Source organism: Pogona vitticeps, chromosome 11 (assembly GCF_051106095.1).
Source record: "Pogona vitticeps strain Pit_001003342236 chromosome 11, PviZW2.1, whole genome shotgun sequence".
NCBI lineage: Eukaryota > Metazoa > Chordata > Lepidosauria > Squamata > Agamidae > Pogona > Pogona vitticeps.
Genome location: NC_135793.1, coordinates 6,515,961 through 6,533,833, shown reverse-complemented (window position 1 = coordinate 6,533,833; position 17,873 = coordinate 6,515,961). Strand labels below are relative to the sequence as shown.

At 46.0% G+C, this 17,873-nt stretch overlaps 1 protein-coding gene across 5 annotated transcripts in view; it reads right to left on the bottom strand.

The window, feature by feature from the left end:
• The window catches only part of LOC110088228 (connector enhancer of kinase suppressor of ras 2), a 310,707-nt gene extending 294,733 nt beyond the window's left edge, over positions 1–15,974 (bottom strand). For 4 of the 5 annotated variants that reach the window (XM_072981474.2, XM_072981475.2, XM_072981477.2 and 1 more), the window contains exon 1: positions 15,486–15,974. In XM_072981474.2, coding sequence (XP_072837575.2) covers positions 15,486–15,552 — 67 coding nt within the window. In that variant the 5' untranslated portion in view covers positions 15,553–15,974. The remainder of the gene's footprint in view (positions 1–15,485) is intronic. The other variant, XM_078380760.1, reaches the window with a different exon arrangement.
• Between the last annotated feature and the right edge of the window lie 1,899 nt (positions 15,975–17,873).

Genomic DNA, 17,873 nt, shown 5'->3' with positions numbered 1-17,873 from the left:
AGAGTACCAACCTGATAGGTTCAGGTGTCTGTTGGTTAGCCAGAACTGATAGGTTCAGGGTCTGTGCTTCAAGTTAAGGGTTCTGGGTGAACCAAACTGTGTGTATGTATGAGTGAGAATAAGCCACGTTACTTTATCTTATTCACCTGATTGTTTATTTTTCCCTGTGTGTATTTAAAATAAACCTTATTCTTTTTATTGTTTGAAAATCCATCCCTGGTCTGTGTGACTTATTATAGGGAATGGTTGGTGGCAGCTTAGTGTAACTGTGTGACATATCCCAGTAGGTCTGGGTTTGTCACAGGCAGTTTCTCACAGCCAGAACAGCGAGAGAGAAAAAGAACCAGATCCAAGTTTGGTGGGGAGCAGAACCACCTATGGTGGAATCCCTCAGGAACGGGCTAACCTGAGACGGCAAGCCGTCCATCGTATTATTATTATTATTAGTTACAATTTACCCGTAGAGATGGGCACGAACCAGAAAACCAGTGGTTCCAAAAGTTTGGTGTTTCATTTTGCTTCAGCAAAACGGGATCCCTGAACTGGGACATGAAACAAACCACAAACAGCCCAGGTTGTCTGGGATGTTTTTGGTTCGTCATTCATTTCGTGCCCATCTCTATTTACAGCCCATCTTTCCTCCGCTGAGTTGAAACTGACATCTTTGACTCTCTTCTCCACTTTTCTCTCACATGGAAAAGGAGAAGTCGGCTGTCAGGCTGAGAGAGAGAGAGAGAGAGAGTAAACAGGTTGGTGTAACCCCATGAATTCCATGACTTGGTGCTGTCTGGACTATGCAGTTCCTAACTCAACATTGATTCCTTACGAACTGGTAGCTGGACCTTGATCCAACCTTGATCCAACCATAGCAGTAGAACAAGACCCAACGCTATGCTTGCAAACAGCATTGAAGTATATGATATGTACAGCTCTGTCCTCCACGAAAAGGAAATACCCAAGCGTCTCAGAAGCCGCTCCTAAGATGTGCTGCCTGAGTCAGTTGCCTCAACTCTGTTGCATGGGAGGGCCAGCCCCGACCACCCCTGGTCTATTGATGGCCTTCACTGGATGGCAATGGAAAACTGTGCTTTGAGTCTAGTTGCATCTTTGTTTCTCCCCATGCTTCTGAGGGACGTTATGGTTGGGGGTATTGCAAGAAACCTAAATGGCAGCAGGGACACTGAAATTTGGCCCAGAGGTGGTGAGGGCACTAGCAGTTGTGTGGGGATGCCAGGGACAAATCTACAGGGCTTGGTGAGTGTTGTCATCAACACCAAGGGCTCCAGATCAGTCTTCAGGAGATGGGTCTGCTGGGCCCCCAAAGGGTGAGACACCTCTGGCCTGGCTGGGGTGGGGTGGGGTGGGGTGGGGAGAAGTAGAGGTTTAGCTCACTGGCTATGTGCAGAGGTGCCTGTTGTGTGTGTTCCACCTGCACAAAACTGATGTACAAAAAAAAAATTGGAACAAGGGAAGAGATGTGATGGGTCTAAAGCCCCTTGTACCTTTTAGAGCAAGGCAGAGATTGGGGCACCAGCGTGACACCTTAGAAGTCTTCATTTTGAAGAAGATCTGACTACAGGACCACAGGCCTTGGGAATATAATTCCCCTCGAACTGCTAGAGTTTTCCACGTTCTAGCTTATCATGTGAGCTATAGGTGATATAGCAACTTGGGGTTCCCCTTGTGTCCTTTTCAACAGTTCGATAGCCCAGCTTACCTTTCCACCCAGAAAGGTAAATGCTTGCTTATTTCTTCAGTGGACCGGAGAAGTACAATAGTCTTCTTCTCTCCATCAAGGAAAGTGAGGAATTGTCAATGCACTTCTCACGTCAACAGGATGAGAATGGTGGTTCGTGCAAAAATGAAAGAAAGAAAGAAAGAAAGAAAGAAAGAAAGAAAGAAAGAAAGAAAGAAAGAAAGAAAGAAAGAAAGAAAGAAAAGAGTGAGTGAGTGAGTGAGTGAATGAGTGAAAGAAAGAAAAAGAAAGAAATAATGAATGAATGAATGAATGAAGCAAGCCTATTTTTCTGCAGAAATTATCCCTTTTTGGGCAAAAATACAATTTGCCTGAAATAAGGAATGAGTGCTGATTTATTGACAAATTTTGAGGCACCAGATTGGTTGTTTGCATCTTTTGTAATAATCCCACAGTCCTTCTGAGCTTGCGGTCTGTGTGCGTGGTTTTCTTTTTCTAAGAAGAGCACCTAAATATATTTAACACAGGTTTCAGAGATCTCACGAGGAAGGGAAGCAGTTTAACTCCCAGTCCAAAGCAAGAAATCTTAAGAGGCTTAAAAAAAAAAATCCTTGCTAAAGTTTATCATCGCAGCAGCCTAAATTTACAAACACGAGGACTATAGAGAATAGTCTTCCCATTCCTCCCTCTGTGACATCACAAGATCCAAGCCCCAGTGTCAGTTTTTGGCTCTGAATCTCGGGGACAGCATTGTCAGCCTTGTAGGTGGGCCTGTCCTCAGACTTTACCCAAGGCATCGGAGTGTGTGTGTGTGTGTGTGTGTGTAAAGAACCACTTTCCACTTATCTCCTCACTGTGTTACAACTGAGCTATAGTACAGTCCGCCTGGATTTTAAAGGACTCAAATGTAGCATTCTTGCCCCACCTGGAGTGAAAATAGCTATAAACATCACATGGTAGAAAGCAATTTTCCAGGAAGACATTTTTGAGACAGGCCTCCCACCCAAGCAGCTACTACTCAGCAGTGAAAGCCCCCATGTTTGGCTGCACCACTCCCTCCTCCTCGGAGACTAAAGACGCTCTTAAAAACCTCCTGCAGAAATAACTAGAACTAAAAATAGCTCAGGTATTGCATGAAGATGCTGGATTCTGCTCTGTCTATGCCTGTCATAATCCTGCCAAAACATTCTCCCACCAGCTATGTGTGCTACAGTAAGGCACAGTACTTACTGATTATGATTCAGACAGAGATTTGGGGAGATGGAGGGGGGGAAGCAAGGAAGAGTGAAAAATGGGATGCAGGAAGCAGCATTTTCATCCAGGGCAGGGTGGGGAAGCAAGCAAAAGACCGACCATACAGGATTTTCATCGCTCTGACTGTGCTGTGTGTTAATTCGCCTAAAGATGATCTCAGAAATGGACATTTACCAAGAGCCTGGCTAATTGGGTCGTTTGAGAACTGAGGGATCAGATCCCAACGCAACATTTGTAACGCAAATCTTTACCTAGCATGGCTTTTCATAGCCAAAGGGGGGCATGCTCCACCCAAATATGGGGGGATTTTCTCTCTTGAAAAAAAAGGACATGTGGCCACCTTAAGTCATGCATTAATGGCTTCTAGAAAGGCCTGGCTCTGTGGCAGCTACGACTTTCTTTGTATTGCAATTACCCACAGTAACCCCGAGACACCATTAGTCCGGGACATTGAAGGCACTTCAAAATGGCGGCTTGGAAGCCAGCTGCTTCAGTTGCATGATAATCTAGGCCATAATAAATGGCCCAAGAATGTCCTGTATCCAGAATTGATCATCTGGAGCAGCTGGATTACTCTGTCTCATGTTCAGTCAGGGGTGGATCTACTCTGTAACCAATAAAGCTTATCCTTCAGGACCCCAAATTCCAGAGGGACCCTAGGAGCAATTTTAGTCCACTTTTTTTTTAAAAAAAATGGTGGTGATCTATCATGGAACGACCCCACTGATGAAGATAACAGTTGCTACCCAGACCTTGTTGCAAGTTGTGAAAGTCACCCCATAACAGCTCAAGCTTCAGGGCCCCCAAAATATAGGTCCATCAATGTGTGCAGGATACCTTTCCTGACGCAATATATGGTCTTTCTAAAAGCTGGAGATGTAGATCTGGTCTCTCACACATGCAGCAGGAGGAGAGGTGAGAGTTTTTATCTCATGGAGGGTACCACTTCAGTCCATACATGGATGGGCTGGTGGCATCAGGATTGAAGGCTATCCTGAGAAAGCGGGCATAAGTGGAAAAAACCAGCAAAGGAAGGATTTGGGTCAGATCTTAAAACCTTTCTTTATGGTATGTGGATGTAGCTCAAATAAATGAGAGGGGGTACTTCTTTTACGAGGCAGAAAAGGATGCACATGAGAAATTTCAGTATGTCTTTTCTTGCACATCCAAATTTTTTTGTCAGCTTTGCTCCTTGCTTGGAACTCGTTCCTGTCCTGGATTAACCCATCAACTGTGCATTACATGTTCTTTTACCCATATTAACTCTAATTATCTCAGGGGAGTAACAGCAAGCTTCTTTTAACTGGTGGTAATAATTCACAGTCCTCATGAAACAACTAATTTATGTTGATGCTGGTAGTGTAACAGTGACAGGGATAGCCATTTCCAGCTGGTCTACACCCCAGTTTATCACAAAATAACATCCCATAAAACTTGGGGGTGGGGGAGGTTGTCATTTCGGTGAGATGCTCTTTATGGAGAAATCCCAATCTCCTTCCAACACCCCCCCCCCGAAATTGCCATGATCCTTCAAGAAGCCTGCTCAAGTCTCAACTGCAGAAATGCCTTTCAGAGAACTGAGGGGCAAAGGAAGCCAAAGTAGAAGGAACATCAGTATGATAAGCGCATCCGTGCTTGGCTGAATGATTTGATAAAAATGTGCTCGGGTATCCCACAGTGCTTTGCCATATTCCTGCATTGCTTTCTGCAAATCTGGGAGACTCCCTTTTTTTATGACACATTGCTACAAAGCAGGTAGTGATTTAATGAGAAGCAAAACAGGGAGACTGAAAAGGGGTTTGCCGGAAAGCTGCGTGAGGTGAATGTTAACAGTTCTCCTCATGTCATCAGTCTCCTTCTTCTTCGCCCCTCCCATTCTTCTCTCCCTCCCTCCCCACCCTTCTCTCTCTCTTAAAAATTAAATTAACTATCTTGAAACTGAGGGGGGTACCTACTAGGGAAAGCCCTTCTGCTGAAAACATATAATTATTGTGAGTGAGATCGACGCAGCACAGTTAATCAATTTACCAGCTGAATTTCCTGATCTTTTTTTGTTCACGGCAGCAACCCAGAGGTGGGCAGGCGGGAGAAAGGATCAGGAACTAGGGTGGATTTTGCATTTCTTGCTCCAGAAATGCATTTGCATCTGAACATTCATTATCATCCGATCCTCCAGAGCTTTGGCAGGTGACGCACTGCTATCAATCAGTAGGACTTGGAATAAATGATTCCACACGAAGCTGTTATTGAAAAGGTACGTTTAAGAAGAAACTGATCTACTGTGTTTACAATCCCAGCTGTTTAATCGGCTGGCAGCTTCCCAAGGACTACAACCCAATTCTGCGGCTGTTGTCGCTTTATTGGAACAGTGGGTTGTGTCACATATGAAACCGTTCATTTGTAGCTACATGGCATCTCTCCGCTACAAAACACATTGGAAGGAAGAGGGAACAGGTTGCTCATAACTCAGAGAAAGGGGAACGGCTAGGGTTTTAGGCTCGAGGACCAAAACCTCACCTTCTGTGTTTCATGTAATGCTAAGTGTAGGCTAAACATGTAATGCCAGTAACCATCCAGATGCTGCTGAAGTCCTGTGGGAAGAAAACAGGGTCTTCACGCGAGCGTCTAGAATCAGCAGGAATTCCCACCCACATCTTAAAGCAAAGAGCTGCTTCAGAACAGGGAAGTTCCTCAGAACTGCAGGCAGGGGAAGAAAGGGTTAATTTCCTCTCCGTACTGTTGCAGTCTCGTTAATTATCACATGCACACATGCGAAACTGATGTTGTTTGTCATTTGCGCTCACATATCCTTCGTTGTATACACAAAGATGTGTTTCACTGTTTCTCACATGGTCTGGTTTTGTTCTGAAACCTTTTTAAAAAAATGATTGTGATTAAGATTGTGATGATCATGATGACAACGATGATGATAATAATGATGTACAGAGTTTTTAAAGTATGTGAGATGTTCAAAATGTGGTTTTTCCCATTGCCACCCGCCACACTGCATTTCCATGCTGGGGTGAGATTAAAACCTGGGTCTTCTGAGTTCTAGTCTAACACTACGTCCACTATGCCACACTGGCTGTCACTTCAGATTGATGGAATTATTCTCCACTAAATAAACAATTCCCCCAGAAAGAGAGAAGTTTGGTACAAAGCAAAAAGTGATAGTTAAAGACTTGAAGCTGTATCTCCAAAAACTTCAGTCATCACTCGGAACATGATTGTTCTTGTACACTGATTCTTGTACCTTAACTTCCACTCCAAGTTAACACTGAAATAGAACCACACTAACTGTCCTGTGCTGTGTGGAAGAGCTGAAATAAAAACAGCAGGCTTGAATAGTGTCATGATCTGCAAAACAGCAGATTTGCAGTGTAGCCCTTCCATATTTTTTTTCCTAAACCGATCCAACGGATATGTATTGGACATATGAGTTGGACTGTAGGAAAGAAATCTTTACATTTTTAATGGCCTTAGGGAGTCAAAGAGTTAAGCACACTTCTTGTGTTCACATGGAAAGGAACTTCAGGCATAAAAAGGGTACATTAATATGCCCATGTTTTTAGTGAGGATAGAGTAGTGGTGATCTATGTCTGAATTTTTTTGTTCCTGGGCTACCGTTTCAACCACAACTTTTTTGCTTTAAACCAAAGGCTTTCCCTCTGTCTTTTTGGGAACTTCTCCACTTTCTAAAATGAAGGAACATATGGACATCAATGCTGGGGAAAGAAGTGTGTTTTTATTAGACAACATAAGGTGAGAGGCATTTTTCAGCCTATTTTTAAAGAGGCAGCTTTAAAAAATACATTACAGTACAAGCATTACTCATAACTGTAAAACCCTCCCCCAATATGGTAATGGTGTACGGCTGAGATTTCTCCACAGGAAACACATTCCAAAGTCAGAAAAGTTCCACAACAAGCCTAGTGCTACCCAAGGAGGAAGAGTATTAGAAAATCGTATTTGTCGCCCCAGGATTGCTACTCTATACCGCTCACTTTGGTCATGGCAAAAGTAGAGGCTTCAAGCTTTCAGAATGCAGCGTGATTGAAAGATAGAACTTCAGCATCTGGGGAGAAGCTATGAGCACTCCATGTGTTAGCTGATAGAGCCTGATCCTTTCTCCGTGTGTCTCTAAAGCTGCACTCGAATCTCTGTTTTCCAGGGAGTGTGCTTTAATACACTGGCTGGATAGCTCAGTGTTTTGGGTATTGGAAGTTTGGACTTCAATTCCCTGCTATGCCGACTGCTAGTAGAACCAGCCTGTGTAGCCTTGGGAAAGCTGCAAAGTCCCAAGGCTGCCCCTAGAGGAAGGGAAGGGTAAAGCACTTCTGAGTACTCTCTACCTAGAAAACCCTGAAAAGGGTTGCGGTGAGTCAGACTTGACAGGACTTTGATGATGATGATGATGATGATGATGATGATGATGATGATGATGATGATGATGATGATGATGATGATGATAAACTGCAACTCCTATCAGCCACACCAGCATAACTAAAGCTGAGGAATTCTGGGACCTGGAACTCAACAGCATTTAGAAGGTTGCGCTCTATCCACCCCAGCCTGATAGACCAAGTGGGTCTCGAGTCTTGATCTTCACCTGAATACTGTTGCTCAACTCAGGGTGTATTTTCTACAGTTATCCTTTACAATAAGGGCGTGCAATCTTAGCAGGGCCAAAGGTTGATCTTCAGACCTGCTGCCGGACCAAGGCCTGTATTCCCAGGAGGTGGGGTTAAAAGGAGAGGATAAAGCTGAAGAGGCTAATTGGAATATATATTTTGTAAATTACTCAACACATCTAGTGCAGTGGCTTTGTATACCATCAAGAGTGTGACAAATTACGGTCGGTGGGGCTAAATGGAAAGTGGGTTCAACTTCAAAATAAAATTAAGTATAATGTCTCCCTTCCTCCCTCTAGTGGCCAAATATATTTTAAAACAAACCAAAGGGGGTTGGCCAGGGTTGTGTATTGATATTCAGCATGTCAACTATTTTGGGAGCTTTCTGCTGGAAAATGATAAACGTTATGTGTAAAAAAAAGGGGGGGGACCAATTAGGGTAGTGCATTTATCCTCTGCTGAAATTGCAAAGTATTTCAATATTGTGGTAAGTCACTATCCTCCATTTAATGTGTGCAAGTTATCTTTCAGCATGTAAATAAATTAGAGAACTTTCTGCCGAGAAGACAGATATAACTATTTGAAGTGAAAATAAAGGAAAAGGTTTTACGCTGGTGTATCTGCACAATATATTGATACTGACACTGGTACTGCTATAGATTGATGTTGATTTATATTAATTGATGAGCCGGGTGCAAATTACTGATGACTTCGGTTCAGTGCTAAATGTGATTTCAGCTATTTATATTTCATGATTTTAATAGGCAAAGCACAGCATTTTATTTATTGCACACTTAGCACATCGTGTATCTGAGTAATTCTATCATTTAAAAGTAGATCTCTATTAAGCCGAGCTAAAATGTACCCTCTCAACATTTTCTTCTGCTCGCCTCCAACCATACGTTAACTGTAATGGCAAAGGTGCAGGAACAGAAATGAAAAATGCAGTGCCCTTTGAGAAAGTGAAATGGAGATGAATGGCTGGAGGGAGGAGGATCACCTTTTTTCTCTCTCTTTGAAACCTTTAAGATCAATCCCCACGTCTTCCCTTTAAGCCACTGTTGTTCTTACAAGTGCACATTTTGAAATTATGCTTGTCACAAGTGTTGTAAACAGACACTCCATAATACAAAGATGTTTGGAATCCTCAGGATAGAGAACTTTGTAGATGCCTGCTTATCTTTTTAAATCAGTTTCTCAAGGCATCTCACAGCTTCCATTCGCAATGGAGAGACCAGGCTGTTACTAGAAATAATCTGGGAGCAAATACTCCCTATGTTGTGGTGTCTTCTTGTGAGATTCCTTTCCTATTAGGGATGCTAAGAGGAAAGGAACTGGCCAGATGGCATTCATTTAGACCAGTGGTTCTTAACTTTTGTTATTCGGATGTTTTTGAACTGCAACTCCCAGAAACCCCAGCCAGCACAGTTGGTGGTGAAGGCTTCTGGGAGTTGCAGTCCAAAACTCCTGAGTAACCCAAGGTTAAGAACCACTGATTTAGACCGTGTGGGGACCAGATCAGAGTTCTATGGATCAGGCACTGGTTGTAGAAGAAACGCAGGTAAAACACAAGGCTGTCGAGTTCACTGTCTCTCTGGGCTGGAAAGAACTCTCTGAGCTTTTAGGCAAGGGTCTACGACACCTCATCTCTTTTCACTGAAGATGCCAGGAATCAACCTTTAGCATACAAAGTACTGTATGTGCTCTACTACTAAGCCCTTCATGATGCTGCTGGTTGGAAGAAGGAACTAGAGGCCAGATGTCCAAAGAGCATCTCATGATCCTCAGATTCTTGCAAGTCAGATCCTTCTAGAGGTCAATCTAGCGTCAATGAGTGATAGGGGCTATAACCCTGCTCCACACCTTCCCCTTCACAGCAGGAATAATGTCATTGACAGCAGGAGGTTGTCATTGATAAAAGGCTTCCTTTTGTAACATTGGGGTCTATACATGGCTCACACGCAATGGGACTAAGTTCCATCCCCCCCTGAATTGCCAAAAGAAGCTTTTAATCAGCAGCAATTGGTTACTGCCAATGACATAATTCCCATGGAACAAGAGTTTGTCTGTGGACTCAAAGACCCAAGGAATATCTCTATACTGGTTCAACATGTTGGGCTTGTCCTTTTCAGCCCCAGTGTTCTGGTTTCTGCCATACTGGTCTCATACTGGTCTCATACTGGGGGGCAATGTGTAGCAATGTGTAGCCTGTATAATTAAAAATTGTAAACCGCCTGGAGAGTGCTTGTAGCGCTATGGGGCGGTATATAATTCCAATAAATAAATAAATAAATAAAAGTTTCAGTTTGACTTCCCCAGCATTCTATCCGTCAAGCCTTCAGACCCACCCCATAGAATAGAAAGAATAAGATACTTGGCTGATGATCTAAAATATACAATCAACAGCATGCACTGGGCAAGCTGTATGGTTTCACACCACCACCAGAAGCGCTGGTAGACTACTTCTGAGTATTTTATACCTAGAAAACTCTGGCAAAGTTACAATAAATTAGAATACAATTGGTGGCATCTAGTTACTATGATGTTATGTTAGGTCTGGCTGTTAGTCTGATCAAGACACAAAGACAATAACCATCATTGGAAAACCCATTAAAAGGGCGATTTTAAAAAAAAATTCCCAAAAGAGAGAGGCTAGAAATGTAAAGATGAGTGGCTGGACTAAGCTGAGGCAGAGAACTTCATGCAAAACCTAGATCCTAAATCTGCCAAGAAGGCACACAGTTTCAACAATGCAGGTGGTCCTCACACCGCTACAGATCTACACCATCATTCTGCTCATAATCCCCATGACCAGTTTGATACCCGGTGGCCAACCTTCTTGTGAGAAACCTCTCTGTACTTAGCGAGGCTGGGCCTGGGATTAGAGAGATGGACTCTACCCTGGGTGGTCCACCTGGAGGTTTAACAGAACCTGACAGGGGTTTTGGGCACTGCTGGCATAGCCTTCCAGGGTCCCAGACCCATTTCTCCACCCTAATGAGGTGGCAGAGAAGGACTTCATGAAGTTCTACATACTCTGAGTGAAAACCATTCATTTTCCCCCCAAGCTCTGGGTTAGAGCAGAGTTTTCTCTGAAACAAGTGCAGTATTAAGGCCAGCTGTGCATGGAATATAGGGCTATATGGAATATTCGTATATTTGATTTGCAGGTCAAAACTAACAATAGTGGATTGAATGGCAACCCAACCACCACCACCCCAAACAGGCTTAAGGTTGTGTGAGACTGATTTTTGACTTCTTTTTCGAGATAAATCTCTTTCTGTTCCCTAAATGAGCCACATGTGGGCAGTACATATCCCCTCCCTCCAATTGGGAATCAGATAGTAAACATTAAGTTTATTTATTTATTTATTTTATTTCTATCCCGCCTATCTGATCACATTAGACCACTCTAGGCGGCTTACAGTAAAAACAACAATGTAATTTTAAAACTTTACAGCAGAAACGTAAAAAAAAAAAAATCATGCCCCTGACATCATCAGACACCACTAAATACTGCAGAAGCTGGGAATATTAAGCCCTGTTGACTAGTTCAGCCCTCTGGGTTTCCTCAGATAGCTACCTCTTTCTCACGTTGCCATTGTTTGCAGGTTTTCCAGATTTTGCGCAGGGTCCCCCGTTTCCAGATGGTGAAAATACTGCTTCTAAGGCTTAGTTGATGGCAGTAAGATTTTAAGCAATCATCATCATTTAAGAACTGCAGAAGCTGGAGGGGACCCAGTGGATCACTGAGTCCACCCCCCCATCAAGGAGGCACTGTGGGGAATCGAATTCACAACCGCTGGCAATGCCCCCCCCCCCCATTTAGCTGTTGACTTCCTCCAATGTTAACATTCAGGAACCGACAATTCATTTGAAATTGACTTCATTTCAAGTTTTTTCCCATGGCTGAAATAAAGTCAAGTGGGTCAGTGCAGCCAATGGGTTGTGGCTCTAATGAAATGTAATTTTTGTGCAGAAGTACCAAAAAACAACAACCCAACAACAAAAAGATGGGTAAGCAATATAAACATTACCATCATTTAGTGAAGCCCTCAAATGATCAAATATTACAGTTGCAGTATATTGTTTAATGAATCTCCCTCTGCACACCAGCCCCTGTTTGGCTGTACACTGTAGAATATTTATTCATTCTTTGTCAAAGCAAGCTGGTGCTGGAAAGACTATGTCATCTTTTACTGGAGAAAGAACAATGAACAGATTTTTAAAAATGAAGCTTGAATGTCTGCCTGATCTCTGAAAATCCCATGCCCAAGAACTTCCCCGGTCTGGTGTGCGCAACCTTGTTCAGTCGTGCAGAATTTAGTTTTCAAAGAACAACCTGTAACACTGCAAGGAATCCCCATGACCACAGTCTATGGATTTGTTGTTTCGCGAGATGCATCAAACTACAGGCAAAATCTATACCAATGACAGACAAGAAAAGTCCAAGGGTGTCTGCAGGAATTTTTTTTTTTCCGGGTGGCGGGGAAAGCTGCATAGTATGGCATGTGGACATAATTGACATGCATCGTGTGTGGCCCTACAACGTATTGCATCTGTCTGTGTACATTACAATAACAAAGATATTTAGGATTCCAAGGGAGGGGGTGAAAATCCTTCCTTTCCCCTTGACTCTCTCCATCCCCCCCCCCCCAAAAAGAAAACTCACAACGTGAGAACAGACCATGTTTGACCGGGGAATGAAAAGCCAAACAGGATGAGACAGAGGTTGCTCCATCTGGTGCAGAAGAACGTAGGGAAGCTTCCTTATTGTGTTGGCCAAAGTATTCTTGACCATTATGGTCAACAACTTTCAGGCAGGTATCCTGACCAATTCTGGTGGGGAGTCTTTCCATTCCCTGTCTGGAAAAACTGGAGATTGAAGCCACTGTCTAAATCCCTGCAGAGAAGGAGTACGGCTATAGAATCTCCTCATCCTTTTTTTTCAAGCTGGTGAGTGATGGGTTGAAATAATCAGGGAGCAATAGAAGCAGAGAGGAAGGCACAAGATTCTACAGCCACTCCTAAGGCCCTTTCCATCTCTATCACTTCCTTTGTAGCGACTCAGCACAGTCACACACAAGGATTGTGCTACTGCAACCACTAGCCTACCTGACACTTTGTCAACTGTTTAACACCCCAAAGTGAGAGTGCTGCCTTTTCGACTCAGCCTTCCAAAAATTATCTGCACAGTCAGATTTGAAGACAAATGGTACTTCTATCAACGGAGGATTCTCTCTCTCTCTCAGCTCAGAGGGACGGGAAAGCTTATTCTTAATCTTCAGCTATTTCTTTCCCTTTCTCCTTCCCCCCCCCCACAAAAAAAGAAGAAAAGAAAAATACTCCACTTTGCACTCTGCCCACGTTGCATATGCTACGAAAAGATGGTTTCGTTTTCATGAAAAGATACAAAACAAAATATGGAGAGGTTAACAGGGATCTCCAGACCGGACTGGGAATGTGCAGATGTTTCTAGACTACAACTTCCATCCTCCTGACCCTTGGCAAGGCTGGAGCGGGCTGGGATGCAATACCAGATGAAGGAGCACAGGTGATTCCTCCTGCTGCTCTGTTGGGAGGCTGAAAGTGTCCTTATACAGAATTATCTCCTTGGTCCACCTCATGAACCCCCAATGGGCAGTGGCTCTCCAGGGCTCCAAGCAGATATTTCTCCAGCTCTACCTGAAACTGCTGGGGGGGGTTTTGAATCTGTGACCCTCTGCATGCAAAACATGTACTTTATCCACAGAACCACAACCCCTGCTCCCCTTCAAAACCATAAGAGCTCTCCTCTTTTAGACACCTGCATCCAATTCCTAACAGTATCCCAACATCTTGTTCTCTCACATGTCAAGTGGCTTCAAGACATGCTCTGGAAGCCAAGCTTCCCCCCCCCCCCGCTCCCACCAACCCTCCCCATTGTCTCAAGCGATGACTTGTTAAAGAAACCAACTCTCTGGATTCTTTCAAAGCCATTCACCCAAGTGATCGTATCTGTTAAGGATGCTGGATGAGTGTGTAACACGTCTTCTTTTTGCTGACAGGAACACTTACACAAAGTAGGGTTGATGGTGATGATGAAGGAGTTTTTTTGGGGGGGGGGAAGAAGGCAGAGGAAGAATATTTCAGCAAGCCCTCCCCCCTCCAAGGGTTCACCATATATTTAACAATGATGCAATATAAGCCATTGTGGGATTATTATCAATTGAGAGATCATATTCCTTGGATATTTTCTCTTTGGAAATCAATGACTGAATGGTACTCGTTTCTCCGTGCCTCTCCCGACCTGCTTCCATGCCACGCAAATAAAGGCCAATGGGGCTAATATGAAAAGCACACTTTTCAGAAAAGAAAAAAAAAGAAGGATAAAATAGATGATGACTTCTTAGCACAATGTTACAGGAAAGCCTACAATTTTTGCACATGTACTTATGTGCATGCACGCACACACCCATGGTGATGTGCATACATGCTATCAGTCTATGGTACAACCTCGCCAGTCGTGTGCCCTGCTATTCACAGCAACCACCACCTTCTATAACGCAGAAGATGCGGGGGGGGGGGGGAGAAGAAGCGCTTGCTGGGCAAGGCCGATCTTCCGCCACGAGATGTCTCGCCTCTCGCCTGCATCCCATCCGGGCCAAACGCATTAGCTGCATAATCAGGAGAGGCGACTTTCTGCACCTCTTGGAGACCCCCAAGGGGATTATCTTAAAAAGGGGGGGAGTGGCGGTGGCTATGGAGAATCCCCCCCTTCCCGCCCATGCTTGCCTCCCAGCCCTGCACGATGCACTGGGTGAGTGGGTGTGCGTGTGCCTGCGTGGGTGGGTGGGTGCGCATCTATCAGCATCCACGGTCATCCCTGACAAGTTGTCTTGGGAGAGTTTCTCCAGCAAGGCTGTTCTCCCGCAAGAGACACAACACACACAAATACACACACATACACACACACACACACGCGCGCGCGCGGCCCCCCGCGCTTCCTGGGCTCCCTTCTCGCTGCCCTCGCGGGTCCGCGGGGCGCTGTCCAAGGTGCTGCGGCCCGGCTCGTCCAGGCTGAAGGCAAGGGGAGTCTCCGTTTTGTGCCGAGAAAATGCACGGGCGAGGGAGTCGCAATCCCCCCCCCCCCGCGCCTGCCGACAGGCCAAGCCCCGGGGAGAAGTCCTACTCTGAGCAGCAAGACCTCGACGTGGGTCTCGATCGCTCCGACCCAGGCACGCTTGTTCGTGGCCTCGGACTATACAGACGCGCAAGTGCTGCAGGCGGGGAGCGCGGGGGGAGGGGGGCGCGCCTGCCTGCCTGCTCTGCCTGCCCTTCCTGCTCTTCCATCACCTGTTCCGACCGGATCGGAGGAGGTGATCCGGACCATTTCAAAGAGGGAGCGCGAGGCAGAGGGAGAGCAGAGAGATGATCATGCCACTGTGCAGGGACTAAATGGGGTTCTTCTTAAAGGCACCACGCACTCCTCCTCGCGCCCGGGTCCGGATTTGTGCTGGCGGATGCATCATCATCATCATCATCAGCCTCCCAGCCAGGAAATTCCACTGACACGTTTTTCCCCAGCCTTGTTCAATCCCAGCCAGGTTTCTCCTCACCCGGCCATCTCTGGCTTGGTCCCTCAGTCAAAGCAGCCGAGGGGTGGAGCGGGGGGGGGGGAGAGATAGAGGGAAGCCAGATCCCACCCACCCCAAAATTCAGAGACAACCCGGTGCCATCCAAGCACCTCCGAAAGGAGCCGGCGAAACAGCCGGGTCACAACAACGCATCATGCCCGAAGCATAGGCAAGAAGGGAGGGAGGGGTAGAGAGGTGTGTGTTGTGTGTGTGTGTGTGTGTGAAGAAGAAGAAAGAGAGGAAGAAGGCAGAAAAGGCTACACTGGAAGCCGAGAAAAAGACTCTTACCCTTCATCCAGTCCAAGACTTGTTTGGTGGTCCACTTGCTAATAGGTTCCATAACGAGAGCCATCATCCGAGTATTCTGTCATTCACCCCAAGAGGAGGAGGAGGAGGAAGAAGAGGAAGAGGAGGAGTGGCGGGGCTGGGTGGGGGTCCGAGCAAGAAAAAGAGGAGTGGGGAGCACAAAAAAATAAAAAGACGGGTGGGTGGGCGGGTGGGCAGGCGGGTGCCAAGCAAATGCACTTCTCTCTCAGAGCATGACTGGAATAGGGCGAACCGGAGCGGGAGAGCTTGGCCGGTGCAGTCTCCACCTTCTCTCGCCCCCCCCCCGCCCGAAAAAAAAAAAAGAAGGAGGATGAGCGGATGCTTTGTCCCTCCAGATTCTCCCTGCACTGATTCAGTAATGTATAAAATTACACAGCTTGATCAGCTCTGGCACCTCCCCTGCCGCACCACAGCCAGCAACTCTCTCCAGAGCTCAGTGAATCAGGAAATGGTGCAGTATGTCTCTACTTACTTACCCCCCCAAAAAAAAAACGGAGCGGGGGGGGGGAGAGAATAAAAAGCTCTCTCGCTCTCTCTCCACCCAATGATCTACTTATTTTGACTGGCACAGATATGAAATAGCAATGCTCATTTCAGCTCTCCCCCCCCCCCCCCGTTTCAGCCTCAAGAGCTGGATTCTCTCATCTAACGCCCCCCCACACACACACACCAAGCTCAGGGATCATGAGAGGTGGAAAGGGTGGGCATGAGAAAGACGAGGCTTTCTTGGGATTTTTTTTGGGGGGGGGGTCTCCCCTCCTTTTAACCCAATAAGGTTGCAGATCGGAAACCACGCTGGTCTCGTGGTTCAGTGGCTAGCCTCCCCGACCAATTCAAAGAAAGTGTGCGAGGGCTTGGCCAATTTTTTTTTTGAAAAAAAATTAAAATGATAAAATTGCTGAGCATCTCCGTGTTCGCAAGAAGCAAGGCAGCCACGGAATTCGTAATCACCTCATTCAGCTAGGAGAAATTCCAGGCACACCTGGGGCAGGATGGGGGCACCTTAGTTCCTCCTCCACCACCACCACCCTTTTCAGATTCAGTCCTCTCCATATTCTTTTTGGCATCCATCTGCCCCCTTTTGGGGAGGGGGGAAGGGAAGGCGCCTCTCCCTGGCCCACACTGGCCATCGCCCCTTAATCAACCCTTTACAAAGTCTTGGCCAACCAGCCTCTTGATTCCCTTGGAACTTCCCTGGGGATGCAGAAGTAGGGAGATCCGTCGTGCAAATTGGGTGGAAGCTCAACTTTGAAAACCAAGGCAAGAACACCTGCTACGGGAACCAGCCAGTGGAGGGTCAAAGCCCCCCCTTTTTTTACTACCCACCGTCATGTTAGCAGGAGGTGGGCACTCCAGTTTTCTCACTGATTCATCACACTCTAAGCGACCCCAGGCAGCCTCTCCTCACTAGGGGCAAGGGCACCAGGACCCAATCCACCACACAGAGGATCAAGTCCAAAAGCACTCACCGCACAGTTGGTCATGACCAAGCAGAGGCAGGACTCAGAGAACAGGGTCAGAAGAAGGCGCAGAGATGCAGGAAGCAAGCAAACACAAGATCAGGGGCCAAAGCCCTTGGTTGTCAAGACCAGTTCTGGGAGGGAGAAGCCCTCCTTAAATAGGCCTTCCCTCCAGGCTTCCAGGTGAGCCTCATGAGTGGCCCAGCAGGTGCAACACAGGCCAGGGCCTGAGCCTGCAAACACCTGGCCCTTCCTGGCTCAGGCTGGCCCCAATCCTGCAGCTGCCAGGGTGGCGTGGGCCAGATCCTGACATGACGAGGAAAAGGAGCGTGTTCTCCTAGTCAAAATATAGGGTGGCAAGCTATTGCAACACAAAGTATATGGGAGTGGTGTGATTTTGCCTAACCTTGGGTCCCCAGATGTTCTTGGACTGCAGCTCCCAGAAATCCTGGCCAGCAGAGGTGGTGGTGAAGGCTTCTGGGAGTTGCAGTCCAAGAACGTCTGGATACCCAAGGCTGGGAACCACTGAGATATGAGTGCATGCATTTCAGAATTTAACACTACACCATTGCTTTGGAGTGGGTAATGGTTAATAACAATCTTTTCCATCAGGTCAATTCTGACTTATGGTGATTCTTCCCAGCATTTTCTAGATATAATAACAATTCTCTGCTGCTAAGTCAGTTCTGCCTTATGGCGACCCTTTCCAGGGTTGTCTAGATAGGGAACACACAGAAGTGGTTTCTCATTCCCTTCTTCTGGGGATGTTCTGGGTCTATGCAGCTTGCCCAAGGCCACATAGGCTGGCTATTCTCCTAGGAAGCACAGTGGGGAATCAAAATCCCAACCTCTGGCTCCACAGCAAGATACATAACTCACTGAGCTAGCC